Source organism: Amblyomma americanum, chromosome 10 (genome assembly GCF_052857255.1).
Source record: "Amblyomma americanum isolate KBUSLIRL-KWMA chromosome 10, ASM5285725v1, whole genome shotgun sequence".
Taxonomy (NCBI): domain Eukaryota; kingdom Metazoa; phylum Arthropoda; class Arachnida; order Ixodida; family Ixodidae; genus Amblyomma; species Amblyomma americanum.
Window position 1 is genome coordinate 128,453,524 of NC_135506.1, and position 23,270 is coordinate 128,476,793.

A 23,270-nucleotide genomic window follows, 5' to 3' on the forward strand; every position below is an offset into this window, starting at 1 on the left:
ATGCTTGGCCCGGTTTGAAGAGGCAAAGGTTCTTGGCCATAGTAAAGATAGTACAGCACGGATTAGCCCTGAACCCTACCACATAAATAAACTTGGCAGTGAGTGCATCAGCGAACCGTCTTTATCTTTTTCGCAGGCTAACACTGGCTTTTTTTTAATGGCTACCTGTTGGTTCCGTGGAAAGATAAACAAAAGTACCTTTTCGTGCGATAGACATGCCTACCCGCGCCTGCGTTCTGCTTTGCTACCTCTCTTACAACCCTTGTTTTTGTTATTTTTGCATTGTCATCATTTCTCGCCCGACCCTTCGGCCTATATAAGGTATGGTCTTCCGCCAATAAAGCAAGTTGGTAGTTAGCGCCTGTGCGTGTGCGTGTGTGTCGCCTTTCTTGTCCTTGTCTTCGACTTTTTATAAGCACCTCTACATCAAGACTTCCGCGAGTAGCATTTCGATGATAAAGTATAAATTTCAAGAGCGAAAGTTAAAGAACTGCTTGATATAGCTCGAAGAAATCTTGCGCACAGAAGGTAATGTGCATGACCCCAAAATAGGGCAAATATGTATGTGTTTTGTCCTTTAAGTGGAAAGCTGTCGTGCATCTATTAAGCGTTATTTTTCTAATCTTTGGCTTCATTTAGAGCGCCCCCTACCCACTAAAGGCCAAACCGCATTCGACGCACCGAGATTGACACTTTCTTTTGATGCCGCAAAAGCACCTATCTTTTTGTGCCGAAGCTTTTACCAAACGCGTCCTGCCAGCAGGCAAAGTGAACGAATTTACTGTTTTATGCATGTTTCTTTGTTGCTACACTCGTACCAAAATGTTCTCCTATTAACACGCATATCATTAAAGTGTAAATACATTTATCTTTCCAATGAGCTAAAACTTGCTTTTCTATCATAAGCAAGAGGACTACAGCGTTCATGGAAGCACTTTTAAAAATGGCCAGTGATCGCGAAATCATAGGACCCCTGGCTTGTAGGGAGAACGTGCTGCCGGATAATTGCAAAAACCGTTGGCATATCCTTGTAGGTCTATCGGTATAATATCCTTGTAGATTTTTCGGCATACGGCTATAAGCGAGGGCACGAACCGAGGCTTTGGCCAATTGAAAAGGAACCCAAGCTGCAGCCTATGGTTGCGCCGCCCAGAGCGAAAACGGCGCAGGTCACCGTGGATATGCTGGGATTTAGAAATAGCAGTGAACGTAATGTATAGTTTTATTTTAGAAGAAAAGAAGTCTACAAGGCCAGATTTTTCTCTTTCCGCTAGCCCCCACACCATCAGTAAGTTAATCCCGCTTCCTCATCAACTCCTAATTTTTTTTTTGAAAACGCAGCCTGCCACTATGCTAACAGTGGCGCTGCCATCGGCAGCGCTTTTGCCGGGAATAATGATTGCTGGTAATTGTGATTGACATCAAGAGTTTTCACTGGGCGTGGGGACAGCGTCGTCATGCGGATGCTTCACGGAATGCGTTTCTTCATGCAGATAACGGCAATGCTTCATCTCAGCGTGAGACCTATGGCACCGGCTGATGCCATTCCGGCTACGCCTGTGACTGTCGACGTTCAAGTTGGCAGCGTGGAAATTGGAGAACTCTGGCAACCCTGCTACACTATGGCTCCATCGTACAAGTCCTGCGCATCGTCCACGACATCACCTTTCCATCTGGATAAAAACAGGCTGCAGTGGCCTGCGCCTTTCAGTGGGCGTGGGGACAGCGTCGTCATGCGGCTGCTTCACGGAATGCGATTCTTCATGCAGGTTGGTAATAAGGAATCCATGTTTGCTAAGAAATCGAGCAATATGTGCCTGCTCCTGTTCCCACGCCCGGGAATGCTGCTGATTTTGCTCGCCCAGTGCTTCGATGTTTCTCGTCAACTACTTTTGGTGTCGGGCGATGTTGAGCTTAATCCTGGCCCCGGGGCGGGCTCTGGCGCTGCTACGCGGTCCAAAGACAGCGCTGTTGATATTTCTCTGCAGAAACAGCTTAACGACATGTTCACTCTGTTAGAAGGCGTTAATTCAAGGACCGCTAAAATGGAGTTAGAGCAGTCACACTTAATAGCCTCTATAAGTGAAATGAAACTGAATCAGGAATCTATGATTAGAAACATTGCCGATATTGACGCGAGGTTGTCGGCAGTCGAATCTAAATCATCCGCCAGCGATGCGGCGCATGGGGAATTGCGGATTTTGCGTGAGCTAACCGATCAGCTTGTCAAAGAAAATAAGTTACGTCTTGGACAGGCTGGGCTGGAAGACCGGCAGCACAGGGATAATCTTCTGTTCTTCGGCGTACCCGACAGTTTGTCCGAAACGTGGGATGAAACGGAAGAAAAATTATTGAACCTTGTTTCAGGCTGCTTTGATCCTGTTCTTACGAATGACATGTTTGAACGAACACACAGGATTGGTGTGTTCTCGGATAAAAAGTGTCGTCCGATTGTTGTGAAGTTCCGGTCTTTCAAAACAAAACAAGAAATCCTAGTGCAGTCTACCAAACTTATAAATAAAAAGGTCACTATAAGTGAAGATTATTCTTTGCAGACACGTGTCGCTCGAAAGAAGCTTGTGCAGTTCGCGAAGGATGCTGACATTAAGTATAAGCTGAGGTATAACAAACTGTATTGTAACAACAAATGCTACGCCTTTGACCCTATTCGCGATAGCATTTTCGAGCTAGTTGGCCCACCGGGATCTTTAGTGGCCCCTTATCGCACTGCTTCTGCTTCTGGCTCGCCACACGCTTCGCCATAGAGATACGGGAGGGGCAGTGGACGGGCGACTGGAGATAAGACAGCGCTTTAAATTCTTTTCACAAACATCAGAAGCATAATACCAAAGCGGGAAGATATAAGCTCTGTCATCGACTCATGTGATGCCGATGTTGTATTGCTGACCGAAACTTGGCTCTCTGCAAAGATAGAGAGCAAGGAACTGTTCGATTGCAAGAAGCGCTACAATGTTTATCGTTCTGATAGAGGTCACAGAAGTGGAGGAGGTGTTTTAATAGCCATCGCCGATAATATTGTCTTCGCCCATTAGTCTTTCTAACAACTTAGAGTTGGTTTGGGTTGAACTTCATGTTAATTTCAGGAAACTGATTCTGGGCATATGCTACCGTTCCCCTTCTTCGTGTGCAACTTTCGTTGAAGATTTGCATGATGCTCTTAACATGATCTCAGTACGTTATCCGGGTGCGGCAATCCTTCTTGCTGGTGACTTGAATTATCCCAGCATCGTGTGGGCTAATACATCGCCGTATCCTCGCCCCTTTTCTACCGAATGCAATAACTTTTTGCGAACCTGTTTGGATTTCAACCTTTCGCAGCTAGTTACTAAGCCAACTCGAGTCACGCCATCATGTTCCAGTGTATTAGACCTTCTGTTAACCAACGCGCCAGATCTTATCCCTTCAATCTCGTACTTACCTGGTCTTAGTGATCACTCCTTGCTTCATTTCGATGTAAAAATTAGAATTCCTAATCGCCGGAGCATTTTCAAGTCTATTACAGATTACAAACGGGCGGACTATGATGCCATTAATCGTGAATTAGCTCTTTTCTTAAACAGTTATTTACCAGAATTTTCACAGCGTTCTGCCCACACTAATTGGGAATTGTTTAGGGACACTGTTGAACGTCTCACTAATACATTTGTGCCACTAAGACTTTTGCGGCGTAATAGCCAATCACCGTGGTTCAATAACATTTTAAAAAGGCTATCCAATAAGAAAAAAACGTTTGTTTCGCTCGGCCAAATCATCGAATTCGCAACAACGATGGGACGGTTACCTTTCTGCGGCCGCTGAGTACAAATTAGCTCTGAAAAATGCTAAGGACTCCTTCTGTAACAGTACTTTGCCTGCTCTGCTGATTAATAACCCTAGACAGTTTTGGAACACTGTGAACCAGAAAGATAGTTCGTCAATACTACTTACATCTTCTGACGGGGTTGCATATTCACCTAATGAATGCGCTAGTGTTCTTAATAGTGTTTTTGTTGCTGCTTTTTCTGGCAATGTTTGCCTTACCAATCAGGAGTGTCCGGTCTTGGATGCTTTTCCCATGGATCCAATTCTTTTTGACACAACAGGCATCCTGAGAATAATTGAGAACCTTAAGATTTCTTCCTCCTGTGGCGTCGATAACATTAATTCGAAATTTCTGGTTAATACAAAGATGTATAGTTCAATGATCCTTACCAAACTGTTTGACCAGTCTCTGGAAAAAGGCTGTATTCCCAATGACTGGAAGGTTGGGAGGGTGATTCCGCTGCACAAGTCTGGCGATAAACATTGCCCTGATAACTTTCGCCCTTTGTCGCTCACCAGCATTCCATGTAAAATCATGGAACATGTCATCTATTCTCATCTTGCTACCTTTTTAGAATCCAATTGCTTCTTCAGTAATGCTCAACACGGCTTCCGTAAATCATTTTCATTCGAAACGCAACTCATATGCTTCACAAATGACTTGCATTGCGTTCTAGATCGCGGGTCCCGTGCTGATTCTATAATAATGGATTTTTCTAAAGCATTTGACAAGGTTTCACATGAGCTTCTTTTTCTTAAACTAAACAGCCTTAACATCGATTCCACATTACTTGCATGGTTGTATTGCTTTCTTTCAAACCGAAGTCAGTTCGTAACAGCAAATAACGTCAATTCAGATTCCTCGCCTGTTGGCTCTGGTGTGCCTCAGGGGTCCGTTCTAGGGCCCCTCCTCTTTCTCATTTATATAAACGACTTACCCACTACTATATCGTCTTCCGTTTGTCTTTTTGACGATGACTGTGTTATTTACCGCGAAATTAATGACGATAATGATGCATCTGTTCTTCAGTCAGATATTAACAAGGTACTGGATTGGTGTAACCTGTGGAATATGAAGCTAAACATTACTAAATGCAAGCATTTGCCCATTTCTCGTCTGTCTACTACATGAATGGCATCACTCTTGAAACTGTGTCGTCTTATAAATATCTGGGTGTTCATGTCTCTTCTAACCGGTCTTGGAAACCTCATGTTGACTACATTATAAATAACGCTAACCGCATCCATGGATACCTTCGCAGAAATTTTTGATGTGCACCGAGTTCATCAAAACTACTATTTTACAAAACTTTGGTCCGCTCTAAATTGGAATATGCTTCATCGGTGTGGAACCCTGGGGTCGAATCTCTCATTTCTGACTTAGAATCAGTTCAAAACCGCGGTTGTCGTTTCATACTTTCCAACTATCATCGTACTAGTAGTGTAACTGCCATAAAAGCTAACCTTTCCCTACCGCTTCTTTCCCATCGCAGGTCAATAGCTTCATTATGTACTTTTCACAAAATTTATCATAATCCTTATCTTAAAGAGAGGTTGTTAAAAAGACCATCATATATTTCAGCACGCATGGATCACCGTCACAAAGTTTGGATCCCTCCTTGTCGCACGAGATGTTTTCACGATTCATTCATACCCAGAAGTTGTGTCAGCTGGAATCACCTTCCCCACGATATTGTTGAAATTACCGATACTGTTGCCTTTCGAAACGCTGTTACTAATTTTATGCAAGTCTCTGTCTATATCTATGTTTTATTTTATTTGCTGCTGTTTTCTTATGTGGTTTGTTTTGTGTAATGCTGCCTTTTGCTAGTGCTGTTACTAATCTTAAATCATTGTGTGCTGTAACTATATTCAAATTTTTTAGCTGCTGTTTGTTTTTTGTACTTATATGTTATTCCCACTCCCCTCTGTAACGCCTAACGGCCCTGAGGGTAAATAAATGAAATGAAATGAAAAGAGCACTGTATGCGCCTTCGTCCACTTTTTCATGTGAATACTCATCACCCTCGCTCAGGGCGCGCCCCTGGCTACGAGTCAGAATAAACCTGGTCGCTGCAGTCCTGCCTTACACGTGGTGGCGGTGTGCTTTAGTCCCCCTATTGCCTCGTTCCCTGCTTCTCCATGCAGCTGCGTTTCGGCCGCCGCTTATGTGCGCTAACCGTCACGTTCCAAGAGGGGAATGCCGACAGCTCCTGTCCCTCCCGTTCGCCCTCTGCTGCCCCAGAAACTTGTACCGCAAGCCGCCTTCAGCGTGGGCCCCCGATGTTTGATGGCCTCCTCGGCGACGTGTCTACGGCTGGCTTAACCACTACTACCACGTGAGTTCTTTCAACCGATGGGACGACACCCTTAAAGTGCTGTGTCCTTCTACCTGACTGACAGCGCACGTGCATGGTTCCTTAAGGCTCGTTTATACTCCGATGTCCTAGGCGTGCGGGAAAGCGCCTGTGATGATCATTCACATCATGCTGTTCACGCCGAGCTAGGCGAAATCCGGCCTCCTAGAGACCAACCGCTTCGACGCGTCGCAAGGGTTGCGACCGGGAAACGAATGTGAAAATGGTGGCCAGTACAGTCATGAAATTTAACAATGTGAACACGGCAGCGCAAGCCCGATAGCCTCGATCCTTGCTTAAGGCAACACGTGGCGGCCGCTTTCATAAACACAGTGGCAAGGGAAGTGTGTTCTCCCGTTTGCCGGAAGCAAGCAAGACGGTATAACCCTTCCCATCACGTTGCAAAAAGCAGCCGCCGCGTATCGCAATAAGTGCACTGGGTGTCAAGAACGTGATACTCTTACTTCAGTTGTCATTGTTCACGGAGAGATTTGCTCATAGTGCCTTCTGATAGCCACCTCACCAGGAGGCGTGTCTTCCCCTCTAGATTTTTTCTGTTTGAAAACGGGTCAACCTTCATCACTGCCTTGAATACCTCGCGCCATCCTCTTGTGTTGCCCAATGCAGCTTCTTTTTTTATGCACGTTGGATATTCCCCCGGCCTCCCTCGTCGTGCTTACAGCGCCTTCCCACCAGTCGCCACATGCTACGGAAGTGTCTAACGCGGACCTCCCTGCTTCGCAACGTAAAGACTTACTGGCTTGCTTCGCAAGCACCAAGACTCTTCTGATGTGAGTCTTCTTTCCTGGGAAATACTTCTGTTGGTCAAATAAATAGAAGAAACCCCAAGGTGGAGTAGATTTGTAATAAGTGAGCAATTACTCATTGACACCCAGTGCAGCGCAGCCATACGGCTACAACGGAAAGCTAAACAGCTTTCTCAGAAACATCGTAGTTAAAGAAAAATTTGTCCAGGTCTCGGGTTCGAGCCCGGGACCACCGCTTCACCGGAGCAGTCGCTCTCCCAACTGAGCTAACCGGGACGGGAAGCTTATGGCAGGGCGAGAAGGAAATGAACAATAACTGGAAGTGGCAACAGTGCAGGTGAATTGTTTAGGGGAAACCCTCAAGGTGGAGATTTGTAATACAGGAGCAATTACTCACTGACATTCAACCGAGCGCAGGCATACGGCTACAGAGGGAATCTTAACAGCTTTCTCAGAAACTTCATAGTTAAATACAAATTCGTCCTGGTTCGGGGTTCGAACCCAGGACCACCGCGTCACCGGAGCAGTCGCACTATTAACTGAGCTAACTGGGACGGCAAGCTTATGGTAAGGCGAGAGGGAATTGATAAATAGCTCAAAGTGGGAACAGTGCCTCACCCGTCGACTGAACTCCCTCCCAACCCCCGTCTACCCCACCCCCAACAAATCCTCTGGAAGCGACTCCAGACCGCAAGTCTTCCCATCCCATAGCTTCTATCCTACTTTCGCCCTGTTTCCCCAGAGTGCACTCTGTCCGGAGAATCGCACGCCACCCTGGACCTCTTCCTCTTCGGCTGTCCTGCCGATCCTCCCCCGCAGGGACAGCCCGGCATCGGAACATGGGAGGAACGGGAGGCCCTCCTTGCGTCGCCGGACCCGGACACCCAACTTCTCGGTGTGAATCGGGGTGCCAGTGTCATGGCCCTACGTGGCCTGGACACATGCGCGTAATGTGAAGACTGTGCGGTGGCCCTCAGACCTCAAAAGGGTCCAAACTCGCTTTGTAATAGAGTTTTGCATCCATACCCTATTGCCGAGGAGCGCGTCGTCACCGAAGGCTCTTGTATTGGTAGTCGGCACCCGTGTCGCGTTCTTTCAACTTTAAGTCATGGAGGAAGATGTCAGCGATCTACACCGCCGCGACATAATTGCCCTTCAGCCATTCCCTGCTCTCCCCGGTGCTTTTGGTGATGGAGGATGGATCAGTGCGATCTTACATTGATTACCGTGCCCTCAACAATACACTCACACAGGTGTTGACCCTACGGCCCGGGTGGGTGAATTCATCGGCTCTGTTCAGAGAGCTCTATACTTCGTTGCACTAGACCATCGTTGTGTTTAATGGCAGATTCCCATGTATAAGGCAAGCAAGGAAAAAAACCACGTTCGCTACTCCCAATAGGTTTTACGGATCTAATGTTATGCTGTTTGGACTGCGAATGCTCCCGTAACTTTTGAACGCATTCTTTATAGAGTACTCCGCGCCTTGAAAAGGAAAACCTGCTACGCACGCAGCAGCAGCTGCAGCAGTGGTGCGAGGAAGCGTTATAACACACGTCCTGTGTTTGGCAGTTGACTTTCTGCCGCTTTTGAAAGACGGTGCGGTGATAGCTGGTGCCGCGGAGCACCAGCATTGACCTGCGGACTGCTCGTGATTGCGCCATCTTCCAACTAGGCTAAAAAAGAAGGTACGGTCCCGCTCCCAAGTAATTCACGCAGCAGCAGCAGCAGCGGCGGCATGGAGGAACGGCCGCGCTCCATTGTATTGCACGCAGCATCATCAGCAGCGGCGCGAGCGACCGTCGTTACACAAATTGTTCTGCAAGTTGTCTTGTTTGCTTTCTCGAATTGTAATAATACACGGCACGTCTGCTGGTGTTGCTGCTGCCGTTCTAGTTGCTGATGCACTCGTTTGTTTCAAACTGAATAATGTCCCTCGACACTCCGTCTCTTATCTGCTTAGCCTGTAAATAAACTTTGAGCAGAGGTTCTATGGTTATCACTTGCTCTGAATGTACTTTTGCTTATCATGCCGGCAGTTGATCTGGAGTGAATAGGAAATGAAATAGGAAATTACCGCCGCATATCAACCTTGCCAGCTCTTTCTAAAGGCCTGGAAAAAGTAATTCTGAAACGACTGTCCAGTTTCATTGACCGGTACAACCTTGTAACTATTGCTCAGTACGGTTTCCGTAAGAACAAATTGACTAAATAAATTAATCAGAAAGAATTCGTACTGTAAAACTTTGAGTTGAAGGACATGGTACATGGATTGTTTTTATATATCCGAAAAGCCTTTTATTTCGTCAACCGTTCTTTATTGCTTAGAAAATTGATCATTATGGCATGAATCGTAAAGCCTCGTTGCGAATTTCATCATGCCTGCGATATAGGTTCCAATTTGTAAGCATTGCTGGTACATGTTCTCAGAGTAAACCTGTAGTTTGTGCAGTTGCTCAAAGGAGTATCTTGGGCCCCTTTCACTTAGTTCTTTATGTTAATGGTATGTTCGATTCGATAGTGACGATATGTTAATAATTTACGCAGATGAGACCAGTGAGTTTTTCCCAGCTACTTCAAATAATGGTCTTGCAAAGCAAGCGAATCAAAACCTTAAATGAAATTAACTCTTGGGCAGTACGCAACTATTTTCAATTTAACATTAATAAAACTAAAGCAGTGATGTTTCGCCCCCGCAATAAACACTCCCCTCCTCCCCATGATTGATCTCGACAATACCAGAATAGAATTTTGTGCCGCCTTATAAAACGCTTTGTGTATAGTTTACGGACGGTATGCCGTGAAACGACCATGCAATTTACTTAATAAGCTTTATAGAACAGTTGGCATCATGTGCTGCCACTGCTTTAATTTTCCTATGTCCGTTAACATGCCACTTTATATCTCTTTGTGCTCATGTATAATTAACCACGGATGCCTCGTACGGGCAACAACAACAGCTGGAAATATTAATAAACTTACTGTTTTACAGAAACGGTTCATAGGCATTGCATGTACACATCCATATTTTCCCCCACACCAAGTGTTTTCCAGACACACAACAATACCAATAAAATCTATGTATAACTATAGGTTGTGTTATAAATATAAACTTGCAATAATGAAAACGATCACACTCTGATCAGACTCGCTGGGTTAGAACAAAACAAAACTATGTATGATGTCCGCAGAGCAGAGCCTTGGTATGTCAAGAAATGCCTTACCAATTATGGACTACAAATGATGCAATATATGTTACCCACGCTATTGAACGAACTGTACTGCCGTGATAGCCTTGTTCTGCATGAAATGTCTCTCAATTAAAGACTTCGCCAAATATTCACATTCTAGTTGGTTGCTGCTGTTGCCACTTTTCCAACTCGTGTTCTTTTTCATTGTTTGATTCCCTCCTCCCCCGTAGTGTTCTTGAGTGTTCTTTTTGTATTTTGTGCATAACACGATGCATGTGCATCATGTTTTTTATTGTCCATCATAGTCACTTGTTTAGTTTTTTTGTTTTATTTTCTCTATACCGGCTTACTTTTGATACCGTCAATGCTGCTCTGTAAAGAGGAAGTCAGGATCCTACAAGCTCTTTTCGCAGCTTTTCCTTGGCTTTCCTAGCAACTTCTGGTTGCAAAAATTAGACTGAACTTCAAGTGGGACAGGCTACAACCAAGGCTAAGCCCGACACCGGTAAATCATGGTTATGTCATGTGTGTGAGGGTTCGAAACTGAGGTCAAGCCAAACGTCTGAAATTGAGCCTGACACCGACATTTCGGCAAAGCTAACTATATCACAAAAAACAAAATCGCCATTTTTCTCTGGCTCTTCAAAAACTTGATGAACTATTTATTATAAAAGATGTTATTCAGGCAGTGTAGAAGTCTGTAGATTTTCTTTAAAACAAATATGATAACCTGCTTGAAACAGTTACATCGCAGGGCAAACCAATTGAACTCAGATTTATGGTCTAGAAAGCAGAATGTGGCACGTCTCTCCGGGAAACTGGCGAACTGATAAAGGAGATAAACGACCTCACTCAGCATAGTCGCTGATAAAATCTCAAGGTACATTGTCTTGAGCAGTCTAAGGATGAAAACCTTTTGATGAAACTTAATTGAATGGTATGCAAACTTCATTTGCTAGAAATAAGTGCAGAGGACGTGGAAGCTATCCACAGACTGCCTAGAAAACATGACAATGTGCCGTCAGTGCTTTCCCGCTTTTCTGCACAAGCGATGAAAAACACTGGATGAACCAACGGAAACTCTTCCATGATAGGTAGCTAAACGCGGACTTTTTTAATAACCTAAATTCCTATAACAGGAAGCTAATGTGGCTGGTTAAGTTCAGAGATAAAGAGAAGTCATACCAGCTCATCTGGATTAAGATGGAAAGGTGCTTGCTAGAAAAAAGCCAGGCGATGCGGTCACCCAAATTAAGAACTAGGGTGACGTGGACAAACTTGTTTAAGAAATGTAAAATACAGCTTGTGTCAAGTTATATATGCCACAATGGCAAATGGCCTCAGCTATTAGAACACAACTTCGTTCATCAATGTTCGGAAGAAGACACAACCAGTTCACACTTTTTAATGCGTGTTTCGCCTCAATTCGCGCAGTCTGCGAATTAAGCGCATAGACGGGAACACGTATCTCGAGTCGCTGAATCAAGAATTCATTTTCTTGGCATTCACCGAAACTTAGTTTCCTGGAACAGATGACGTCGTAACATTTGATATCAGTGTGAAGTAGTGTTTCGTTGTAACCAGAGAGGTAGTGGTCTCGCTCTTTATGCGAGGTCTCACCGTCACACCTGAATACTCGGCAGTCACAGATCATTATGAATTGCTTAATGATACATACCTGGCTTAGACGCCAAATATACTACGCGTTAATTTACTCCCGTCCATATTACTGATTAGTGTGAGGCACTTGAATTAGAACCAATCTTGAAAGACTACACGTGGTACAAACGAAGGCTATAAGGATAATTGCAATTAAACCACAGTATGAACACACTCCTCCTATTTTTCAGAAATATAATATATTTACAGTTTTCAGCATGTCTCGGTAGGACTTCGCTATGCAGGTGTGCCACAATGTCATATCCGTTGGTAAATATTGCATTCTGTAGAAGTCAGAATTCTACAGCTAATTTTAGTGAGGACAATTATCTTTAAAAATAGACCTCGCACATCATACGCAACACAGCTAGCTAACTATCAAATTTCAGAACTGCTCATTGCTTACCCCACCAGATCCAATATACCGTCTGGATAGGTTCAAGAAACGGACAAAGCATCTCCTTCTCAGTGACGAGTATATATAGGATATTATTCTGTCTCATTGTGTGCAGCTCCTTTCTACGCAATACATTCATGTAACTTGTTTAAAACCAGCTGCCCACAGTTCCTGGCAAAATTATTTCTGGACTGTATCATTGAAATTCATACGTCATATTATTGTCTGTGTGCAGATCACGTGTGCATGAGCATATATTGGTCGTTTTGTACTCGTTCTTGCGTGTACGACATCATTTGCTACTGGACCTAACCAGTGCAACTCAACCTTTTTCGCTTCTTTATTTTGCCCCATAAGTGTAGCGTATTTTTCATCGTCGCACCGTTGTCTGAAGCTCTGTGTGCAATACAGGTTCGGAGGCCTCGTCAGGTGTTTGAATACGCATCTTTTCTTGCTCTCCACACAAGATGGAAAAATTTAATGTATATATACATGTACACCTTACCTGGCTCTGTCGGAAACAAATGAATGAAAATGAATGAATGCTACGTAGACTACAATTATTTTCTCTTCTCACTTTTCTTCACCACTTGAGCCACCTCGGTGAGATGCTCACATGCCTCGTTTTCGCTGGCCTTCAACTCATTATTAAAAAGTGTAATTTCGCCGAGAAGGAATTTCGCCAAGTTTGCCGCGATCCTGAACTTTGAGCGCCACTAGCGGACTAAAGAACTTCAGTTTCCTTAAGCTTTCCTCTTATTTTCGACAGTGTATCAAAATGCGCTACCATTTCCGCACCTCTGCATCAGCTTCTCAACGCTCACAGTGCTTTAGTTTGCCCTCAGCACTGCGAAAGTGCCTTTCAAACCCTCAAGCGAGCTCTTACCTCAGACCCGGTCCTTGGCCACTTCGACGATGCTACTCCCACCTATCTGCACTGTTACACTAGCAGCTATGGCATTTGTGTTGCCCTCCGGCAACTTGATACCACTTCTCACGAGAGAGTTTTTGCGTTCGCCAGCCGCACTCGGACACCTATTGAACGTAACTACACTATTACTCTGCAAGAATGCTTCGCCGTCATTTGCGCATTCATGAATTCCACCCCTACCTTACGGCCGTCACTTCACGGTCGTCACAGATCACCACACTTCATGCTGATGATCTGGCCTGAAAAATTTGTCTGGACGCCTTTGCTGCTGGGTTCTTAGCCTCCAAGAATGCCTTCTTGACGTCGTCAGCAAATAGGGTCGTACGCATCAAGACGCCGATACCCTTTCTAGTTGCCCGCTTCCGGAGTATTCGGTTCATTCTTCTACACTACCTGCCTACTGCCACTGCGACGCCGCATCGTTGTCAGTTGCAGTGCACCTTGCCGCCCTCGCCGATGTGGCATCCGACGTTTTCTACGTCATTGCCTCTGATCAGAGCAGAAATGCGCATTGTTTCTCCCTAATCAGCCATCTCAAGGGAGCTCCCTACCCTCCTACCGCTAGGTTACGTCGGCAGCTTCACCAGTTCAAACTCGAAAATAATGTGCTCTGCCGATACGTTTACTGCCCTGATGGCACCGGCTGGGTTCCAGTGGTGCCACGTACGCTTCGCTCCAGTAATTGAAGGCACTCCACGATGACGCCATGGAAGGTCCCTTAGGTTGTTACAAAATCTATGACCGCGTGAAAACCGTTTTTTCTGTCCTGGCCTTTTTTCAACCGTCGCTAAATACGTCGCATCTTGCCCGCTCTGCCAGCGCCCAAAAAGGCGGACTTCTAGCGCACGTCTCCAGTCTATGCCATGCCCCACCACGCCGTTCGCCGCCATCGGCATTGATTTGTACCGCCACTCCCTCTCTCTGCATGAGGTAATCGTTGGATATTCACTGTCATCGACAATCTGCCACGCTACGCCAGAACCACAGCCTTGCTTGATGGCTCGGCACCCGAAGTCACCACATTCTTTTTGAAATCCACCGCACTGCATTATGGCGCTCCTAAAGTGCTTCTTAGTGACCGCTGCTGGACGTTCCTGAAGACAGTTTTTGCCGCAGTTCTTCGAGCTTCCTATACACTTCACAAGATAACCTTCAGCTACCACCCCCCGACAAATTGCCATACTAAGGGGTTCCATCACCCTTATCAAATATGATTGCTATGTAAGTCGAACATGACCACCGAAATTCGGACCAATCCCTTCCTTTCGTCCCTTTTGCCGCAAATTCCGCATTGCAACGCACAATGGTCACTTCGGTGTTTTCTCGTTTGCAGCAGTTCCCCCACGAAAATTCTTGACGCCTTTTCGCGGCGCGAGAGCGCTCCTCCTTGTTTTTTTCCCAGCACTTCCTCTCCCCAGTGGCCCGATGCCGCCACTTTTCTCGCCTCAACACTCAAGCATGCCAGGAAGATCGGAAAAGTCTCTACGACGCGACGCACCGCATTGACTCCTTCCACCCTGGAGAAGTTTATTTATTTATTTATTTATTTATTTATTTATTTATTTATTTATTTATTTATTTACTTATTTATTTATTTATTTATTTATTTATTACATACAGCAGATCCTTGGGTCCAAGCAGAGGGGAATTGAAATATATACATATAATAATGTACAAAGCAGGAACAAAGTACACATTTATACAATTTTTGTTACACTGTAGCCAGTAAACCATCGTTCCAGACCGATATTCTCCGAGGAAAAAAGGAAAATTTAAACGTATCAGTTCGAGCATAATAAAATGTGAGTGAGTCAGGATGATGATGTCTTGTGTGGCGCGTTAATGCGGGTGTTATATAAGGATATTTATTCATCTGAAGTTTGTTGTTAAGAAGGGGGGAAGGAATTCAAGTCTCAACTTCTTTCGACGTGATTGAAAGGTAGGTATAATTTTAGAGAGATTGAAGCCGTCCGAATTTATTAACTATAAACCTAACTGCCTTTCTTTGTATTTTCTCAAGGTGACTAGTATTTGACTTAAGGCCGCTCTGGGGACGCCTCATCTTTGCGAAAAGATTCAGCATCGTTTCATTGGTCCCTACTCCGTGGTCAACCACACTTCTTCAGTGAACTACCGCGTGACGCACCGCTAGGTCACTGTGTTGTGCTCCAGTGGTTACTCATTCACTGCGGCATCGCAAACAACGATCACGCTGACGGTGCAGTGAGGACGCAGGGTGACTCCTCCTTGATCCTACCTATACACTTTTCTCGCAGTGATGACGTGAGACTTCTGGCTACTAAACCCTAGAAGACGCAATGCTCTTTGTGGTGTGATCCGCCGCGTCAATACGGACCCCTTTTTCGTATTGACCGCCCTTGTGACTTCTGCATGCAATGCAAATAAGATAGACATGATCGTAATTGCCTGCATCGAAATCGCCTGGACATTACCTCATCTCAATCCTATTTGCGTAAAATTGGTACATCAAGTAGCCCTCTGCGCCTCACGTGTGGCGTGCCCGAGAATCTTCAGCACTTGATCTGCCTCTGCCAAATCTTTATTAGCCATCGCAAGGCAAATTAAGTGATTTAGAACACCGTCAGAACGGCCCCATGCACCTGGAACAAGTCCTTGGACACTGGAGTGATGGGGCTTTGCGTGCGCATGGGACAAAAATATTAATAGTATTTCTTCGAGATACGGGTTTGGTGGACACTCTTTGAAAATCATGAGTTTGTGAGTGCTGAGTAAGCTCGATGTCACCTTGCACCCTTTCTTTTCCCTTTTCTTCTCTTGTTCACTGTCTTCTCTTTACTACTTTTTTTTCAGCCTCACCTGGAGCAGCATGTTTGGCCAACAACCAGGCGGATTTCTCCTGTATCGATTAATGTCTCTATGCTCTCTAACCTGTTGATATTACTCCGGACTGCCTTTACGGCGGGAATGAAACTGTCTATGTTTCCCGTTGGCTTTCTTTCACTCGGCGCACCGCATCAGAAAAATCGTGGCCAGGCTTCCCGCTTCTGACGCGCGGGCAGTTAATGTGAGCACTGTATGCGCCATCATCCTTTTTCCACGTATTAAAACTCATCGTCATCGTTTCGGCTGTTCGCTTGGGGCGCGCCTCTGGCTACAGGTCGCAATAAACCTGCTGGTCTGTGAAGTCCTACCTTACAGTATTTCAAATGCAACTTAAGGCTTTCAACCAAATTTTGTTAAAAACTATGAATCTCGGTGAATGTCACGTTCATTATTCCCAGTGCTGACCGCCTAGGTTGCACGGCAGTCGTGGTTCCTGTGACATCAGGATTTGCAGGAATGGACAACAACGATAAACCGAAATCCTCAAGTTAAAACTACGCCCTAATTTGTTCCGAAACGTTTTGCAGGGTCACGGCCGGGAATTCGCTCATTTGGACGAGGGGAATTCTACTGCCTGAAAAAAAAATATGGCCGGTAATAGTCGACTGTCCGTTTAACAGGGTAGGTTGGAGGTTTCAGCTCAAAACCAGGCAAATAAGTATTGTGAGTCCCAAGCCTCGACTTAGTCCCTTTTTCACCTCAATAAATTAAGGCGGTTTAAAATGTTCAGGACCACAAATACGCTAACGGAAGACGAACAGCGGAACGAACGAAGCAGACGCGAACAGAAAAAAAAAAAGGCTTCCATCGGAAGCTTGAAAAGTTGCTCTCGGCTTCCGAGGAAAGCCTTGTTGTTTTCTGGTTCTTCAAGGTGCCACGTTTAAATTGCGTGCATTCCGCAATCAACCACAATTGCAAGTAATCGCTTTTCTACGTCCTCTTGCCTCTCCTTTGGCTTCCCTTAGCTCTATTTTTGATCGCGAGCTTGAAACAACTCCCGAATTTTTGTGTTGCTTGAAAATAGGGGCTGTTTTGTATGCACTACTACGGCCGATGAGTTGCTTTATGAACACCAGTGTAGAGGCTTACCGGAATACACAGGTACGTGCTAAATTGGTTTCCTGTTGGGCGTCGTTGCCATAAATTAGGGCAACAGGATGCTTGTAAATGGCATCATAGAAAGCAAAAGGTGCCTGCGTTTGTGGAAGGTTTGGTTCGATGTGTAGGGCCCAGTTTATTCCTTGGGTGAGCAAAACGAATGAGGTAATCGCCAATACTTTTGCCATTTTAACCTGCTTGGACTTCTGATTTCATAATCGAAAGCATCCTCCCTCTAGCAATCTCATATACCAATATTTTTGTATTTTTGTCTGCGAATTTGCTTACCTGCGGCAACTGCGATGATAAATGTGATGGTGACAACCAGGATGCAGGGAATAAGTAGCATTATCTCGGCGGAACACCCATGCCTGCAGAAAAGGAGGACGCTGATGTGTTATGCATGAAAAGCTTTATTCCGGCTGCATAAAAGGTCATCTGTTAATCGATATACATTTTAGCTAACGGCTTCAGACCACTCGCTGCGAGGGAAATAATAGCACAGAAGTTTGATATTCCCGGCTACAGTTAAAGTAATATTTAGAGACACTTTCTCAAGCACCCGCGTGACCAAATGTTAGATTCGCCGTCCAGAAAACTCTCACATGACACGTTACTTTCCTCTTAATGAGGCGCTTAAGTTTTTTCTCAGTTCTCTACAGCACTGTACTGTCAACAATGAGCGAAGTGGAGATTTGGCTAGAAGGTATTGCATTTCGACAGAGTGGAAGCTTAGCGTAGAAACACAAGACGAGAGAAGAAAGACAGGACGCCCCGTGCTAAACCTCTTTGCCACTTTGAAGAATGGACTTGCTCCGAAAGCACAAAGAAAGGCCGACAAGTGCGCGGGTCTATACAGCTGGGGAGTACCGCTGCTAAGTCGGCGAATCAGTTCGTTTCGCCGAGTTTAACAGTGGTATAGTGCGGACCAGATTGATGCCCGGGTCCAGATTCACAGCAGCGTGGAGAGTTGTCTGAGCGCATTCAGGCAACTGTCTCTCAAGCACTGTGCCGCGCGGCTGCCTGGATTCCACGCACGGGTGGTGAGGCTCACTCTATCATGGATAGTGCGCACTCTTGCAAATAATGCCAGTGTCCTCGGAATATTCCGAAACTCAAACTAATCAGCTCTCGCCCGTATAACGTTCCAGGTGAACAACACCCACTCGGCGCCGCAGATATCTTCTGTTGTGTGGCCTTGCATCTCACTCGCTCGCTGTCGACGCTGAGAAGCTGCATACGTGGTATGCAATTATTGTAGAAAACAAGGCCAGCAGCCTAATATCTGGCATCCGGAACCTTCACCCATCGCCTCTCACTCAACCATATTTTATGCGAATATGCTGAGGCCATCGGGACAAACTTCAGAGGCCGAGGAAATGTTGTCCTCGAGGAAACAGGATCTGTGAGTGATGTAGGTGGGACTAACATATCTGCGCAGAGGAAGAACGGCTACCACAGTGCGAGAGACGTGGACAAATATCGCTGCTGTACGTTGTGCCGCTTTCTTAAGAGGGAAAAAGGACGCAGTTAAAATTTAGAAGATTTTATAGCGTTATCTCTTCTCAGCTTGTTCCTCATTTTCGCGCTGTTGTTTCCCTCTGCAGCGGAGACATTGAGAGCGCGCCGGGATGCTGCTCTCCGATAACATCACAGCATGCTTACATTTCGACATGGGCCCTGGCGCCCTATTCTCGACAATTCGCCATTTCGTTCAAATCATGACGGACGCGTCACGTACGCGTGAGGTACCCACAGAATCTGATTTCGCGATATGAAAAGAAAGGAAAAAATGATTGAAATAAATACTGTCGTCTTTTACTATTGGCATCAAGCATGAAAAAAGAAACGCAGATCCGGGAGTTTTCGCCGAGCCTCTGCGTTGGAATCATCGGTGCATACGCGTCGAGCAGCCGTAAGAGGGAGTGAATTATGTTACGGTATCTTCCGTATCATGACATAGATGCGTTTCGGTAGCGGCTATAGAATGACCGAGCGGCGTTACTCAACTCGAAAGACTCGCAAGCCGGTTGCCACCGGATGCAAAGAGTTCGAAGCGGCGGTGCGAGCGAGGGCGCAGCCTAGACGAATTTAAGTCGAGGTGAGAGGATGGCGTGCTTGCGAGACGCGAGAAGCGTCACAAGCCTGTGTACTGTTGAGCAAAGAAACTGGAGAACATTAGAAATGGCGCCAGGTTAATCGTAAAGACGTACGTGCTGAATGGGAGCGTAAAGTGAAAGCTTTGGCCGGCATGATGCCTTTGCGTTATTGCTCCTCATAATAATCGACGAAAACTTGGCACATTCGCTTACCAGCCACAGTTGAATGCAAGAACTAAAAGGCTTAAGGCACTGTTCTTTGCGAAAAACAGTCATCTCGTTCAGGACTAAAAAGGAATCAGCCACAGCTAGACTGATGGAGTGATGCCGGCATTAGTGAAGAGGCGCCCGAAGCGGCGTTCAAATCCGCGCAGGCCAGCAGTCCCTATCCGAGGACAACGCTCGCATCCTTCTTAGCATTGGCAACTGGCTGCGGAAACCAACTGTTTTCTAAGCGCCGCGTCAGCTACCGTCAGGTCACGAAGAGTGCTAAACCTTTTAATCGTTACATATCGGCTTCAGCGGAGAGCGAGGTGGAGCCGAGTAGTGTGTGTGTGTGTGTGTGTGGAAGGCCTACACGACGTGTTTCGCGCTGAAATGCATTCACAAAGAAAACGGCGCGAAATACGGGGGCAAAAGAGAAACAAACACGACAATATCAGCGACAGGCGCTGGTCCTGTCGTGTTTGTCTTTTGTTAGCGTATTTCGCGCCGTTTTATTTGTGAATCATGAACCAACTAGGCCAAACTAGAGTTCTCCCAGGAATTCATGCTTAACAAAATAAGCCGGTCTGTATATTTTAGACAACGCTTTGCGCCAGACTCTGTTGTGGGTCAAGTTCACATGCACACGTGCACAAAAGGACGTGCACAAAACAGCAAAACGCGAAATGGTGTAAATCTCGTAAACGAGAACGCTCCAAATGCGTGCCCCTTACTGTCAACTCTAATATGCAAAACAGGAAAAAAAGAGGTTATTTTCTGACAATAATGAAAAACAATAGTCAGCACAGGTAAAACTCCCCTGACAACATAATTTGAATAGAGCGCATCCTCACAACACGCAGTGACGTACTCATATTCTGCTTCGTGAAGATTAAACATGCGGTGAGCCTACATGCATGCATGGACTTTTGTGGTGTGCGTGGCACATACATTACTTTATAAACTTGAAAAATGCTGTCAATAGTATTGCTTGTTTTCGCTTCGTGCAACGGCATTAATTTTTCAAATTGTTCAAACGAACGCGTAGCCCTTACCAATACCACAATTAAATTCAGTTCAAGTTTATTTGCATCTATACATGTACAGAGGACGGGAGTACAGACAAAAAACCAAATAATTTCGGTTTGACGGTGTCTGTACAACCTACAGAATGGCACTATACACACTAAAGAGAACACAAGCATAAAATAATGGATAAACTAAAAGAAAGCATTAGTGAACGTTCTATAACAGAAATACATACGGTAAAAAAAATCTACGATAGAATGCTACAAGTTATAAAATTACAGAAAGTGTGTAGTATAAAATGATACAAATAATACAGCCTTAAAATTCACGTTATACATATTAAGTTATTTACAAGCAAAGAATATTGGTTAATCATTATTGGCGTCAGTGTATACCACAGCAAAGCAAAAAAAAAGGAATCACAATGAGCCCATTAAACAGAGAGATAGGTGTCTATTGAGTTTCTAATGAGTTTAACAAAGATGGCAGTGTATGGCGTAACATTTGTTGACCCTAGTTAGTGCGCGATTTAGGAACGTACCATGTTTCTCTGTGGCGTGTGTTGTAAATGTCAGAATTCATTGTCAATAGAGATAAATGCTCGAAAAATTTCGTCTTCTGTTTTTTCGCACTAGTGGAACGCTTGAGTAAAATACTACGATATATGGAGGTGACCGGCTGTAAGTTAAGGTCGCTGAATAGAGGCTGCGTATGAGCGTTATATAAAGAATTAGCGGCAGCGCGCATTGCTTCCTTCTGCAATAGAAAGTTTTGTGATGTTAGACATCGGGGTGCTTCCCCACACTAAATGAGAGTAATTCAGATGGGACAGGAAGAGAGAGTTATAAAGCAGTTTTTTCGCACTCGATGAAAGAAAAAATCGAAGTTTAGTTAGTATTCCAACAACACGAGTAATTTTATAAGCAACTGAGTCTGTATAAAGACTTCAAAGTAAGTTTTCTTGAAATACGACTCCGAGGCATTTAATGGATGGCAGAAAGCTGATAATTGAGGAACCCATTTCAAATGGCCATCAATGTGGACATTTTTGTTTTTAGATTGAAAACGTACAACCTTTGTCTTGTTTTCATTGATAAACAGTGAATTCAATGAACTTCATCAAGTTCACTTAAAGCAGCGTTCACAAGAGCCAACAGGTCCCTTGCACAACCAGATGCAAAAACAGACTAGTGTCATCAGCGTATATGGTGAATTGGGCAGCGGTGCCAATATTTATTATGTGGTTAACGTAAATATTAAATAACAAAGGTCCAAGAATGCTTTCTTGAGGTACAACAGAATGAATGGGTAAGTTATCGGATATACAGTTATTTATTGAGACCCTTTGACACCTGAACAGCGGATTGCTTTTGATTAAGCGAAGGAATGGGCCCTTGAAACCGCAAATTTCAAGTTTTGTTAGCAGAGTGGTGTGGTTAATTGTGTCAAAGGCGTTTGAAAAACCGATTAGAACGCCTAGTGTCAATAAATTTTGCTCAAATGCCTGTAGTGTTAGTTTCTTTTGTATTAGTGGAGCTAACTCTGTCGAGCGACCCTTTCGGAAACCGAACTAGCAGTCAGTAATAATACTCTATTTCTTGCAGAAAACGATTAAGTGTTATTAGTTTTTCTAGGCATTTTGAAAATACAGGCAAAATGGATATTGGTCTGTAGTTAGACAGGTTGTTTTTATCACCGGCTTTGAAGAGCACTGTTACCATTGCGAGCTGCATGCGCTTGGGAAATATACCATTTACAAAGCACGATTTGTACACATGCTCAAGATCTGGGCATATCAGATCTAAAACATGTTTTACGGGGAATATTTGCAGGTCATCAATATCGCAACATTTAATGTTTCGCAGAGCGGAGAACGTGAGATAAATTTATTCTGCGCTAGTTGGATGAAGAAAAACACTATCACAATTTCTGGAATTGAGGTACACTGCGGAGCGTGGAGCGTGCAAACTATTCACAAGGAACAACAAGTGATTATTAAAAGCGTTTACTAAATTCTCGCCTGATGAACATTCCCCGTTAATTATCAATTCTCGTACGCCTTCTGAAAGCTGATGTCCAATGTTAAGCACTGTGCTATGGTTTCTCCGCGTGATATCTTTTCGCTTTATAGCTTCATGAGTAAACAACTTATGAAGGTAATCTTTCTTTGCTTCGCTAAGAGTAGTGGTTAACTTATTTGGAAATTTCTTAAATTCCGACAGATGGCACGTGTCTCTTGTGTCCAAAAAACGTTTGAGTAGAGGATCTTTTTGTTTGATTAGTTTCAGAATTGCATTGGTTATCCAAGGTTTTCTAGATTTTTTAGGCTTCAGTGTTTTAGGGTGAAAATATTCTGAGTAAGCCTTTTTGACAATACGCAGAAATGACGCGTACGCGGCATCCACGTCAGACTAATTGTACATCTCGAGCCAATTTATTTTTGATATTTTTGTGCGGAACTCCTCAAGTGTAAACGGATTAATATCTTGAATAGTCAATGGAGGACATTGCTTCGGCTCTATACCCGAGACATACGATTCCAAGAGAAGAAACACTGGTAAGTGATCGCTAATATGAGCGCTTATTACTGCGGAGTTAATTGTTCGAGGTTCAATGTTTGTAATAAAAACATCAAGCAAACTTTCATAGGCGTTGCTAATGCGAGTTGGAGCAGTAATTGTGTTAAAACATGCATTAGATTCTAATAGTCTAGTGAAATCAATACATAGCTGTGTTTCGTTCAACACGGTAATATTTATGTCACCGCCGAGGGACGAGTTCATAACGGTTTTCATTTATCCAGGATAAGAAGTTTTCCATATATATAATAAACTTTGCCACGTTCCCGCCT

The 23,270-nt window shown here is 44.5% G+C and overlaps 1 protein-coding gene across 1 annotated transcript in view; it reads right to left on the minus strand.

Annotated features, from left to right (window-relative positions):
- LOC144108704 (uncharacterized) overlaps window positions 1–23,270 on the minus strand; it is a 227,223-nt gene that overhangs the window by 196,671 nt on the left and 7,282 nt on the right. Inside the window, exon 2 of the mRNA XM_077641876.1 lies at window positions 17,376–17,458. Within this exon, the coding sequence (XP_077498002.1) occupies window positions 17,376–17,458 (83 nt within the window). The remainder of the gene's footprint in view (window positions 1–17,375; window positions 17,459–23,270) is intronic.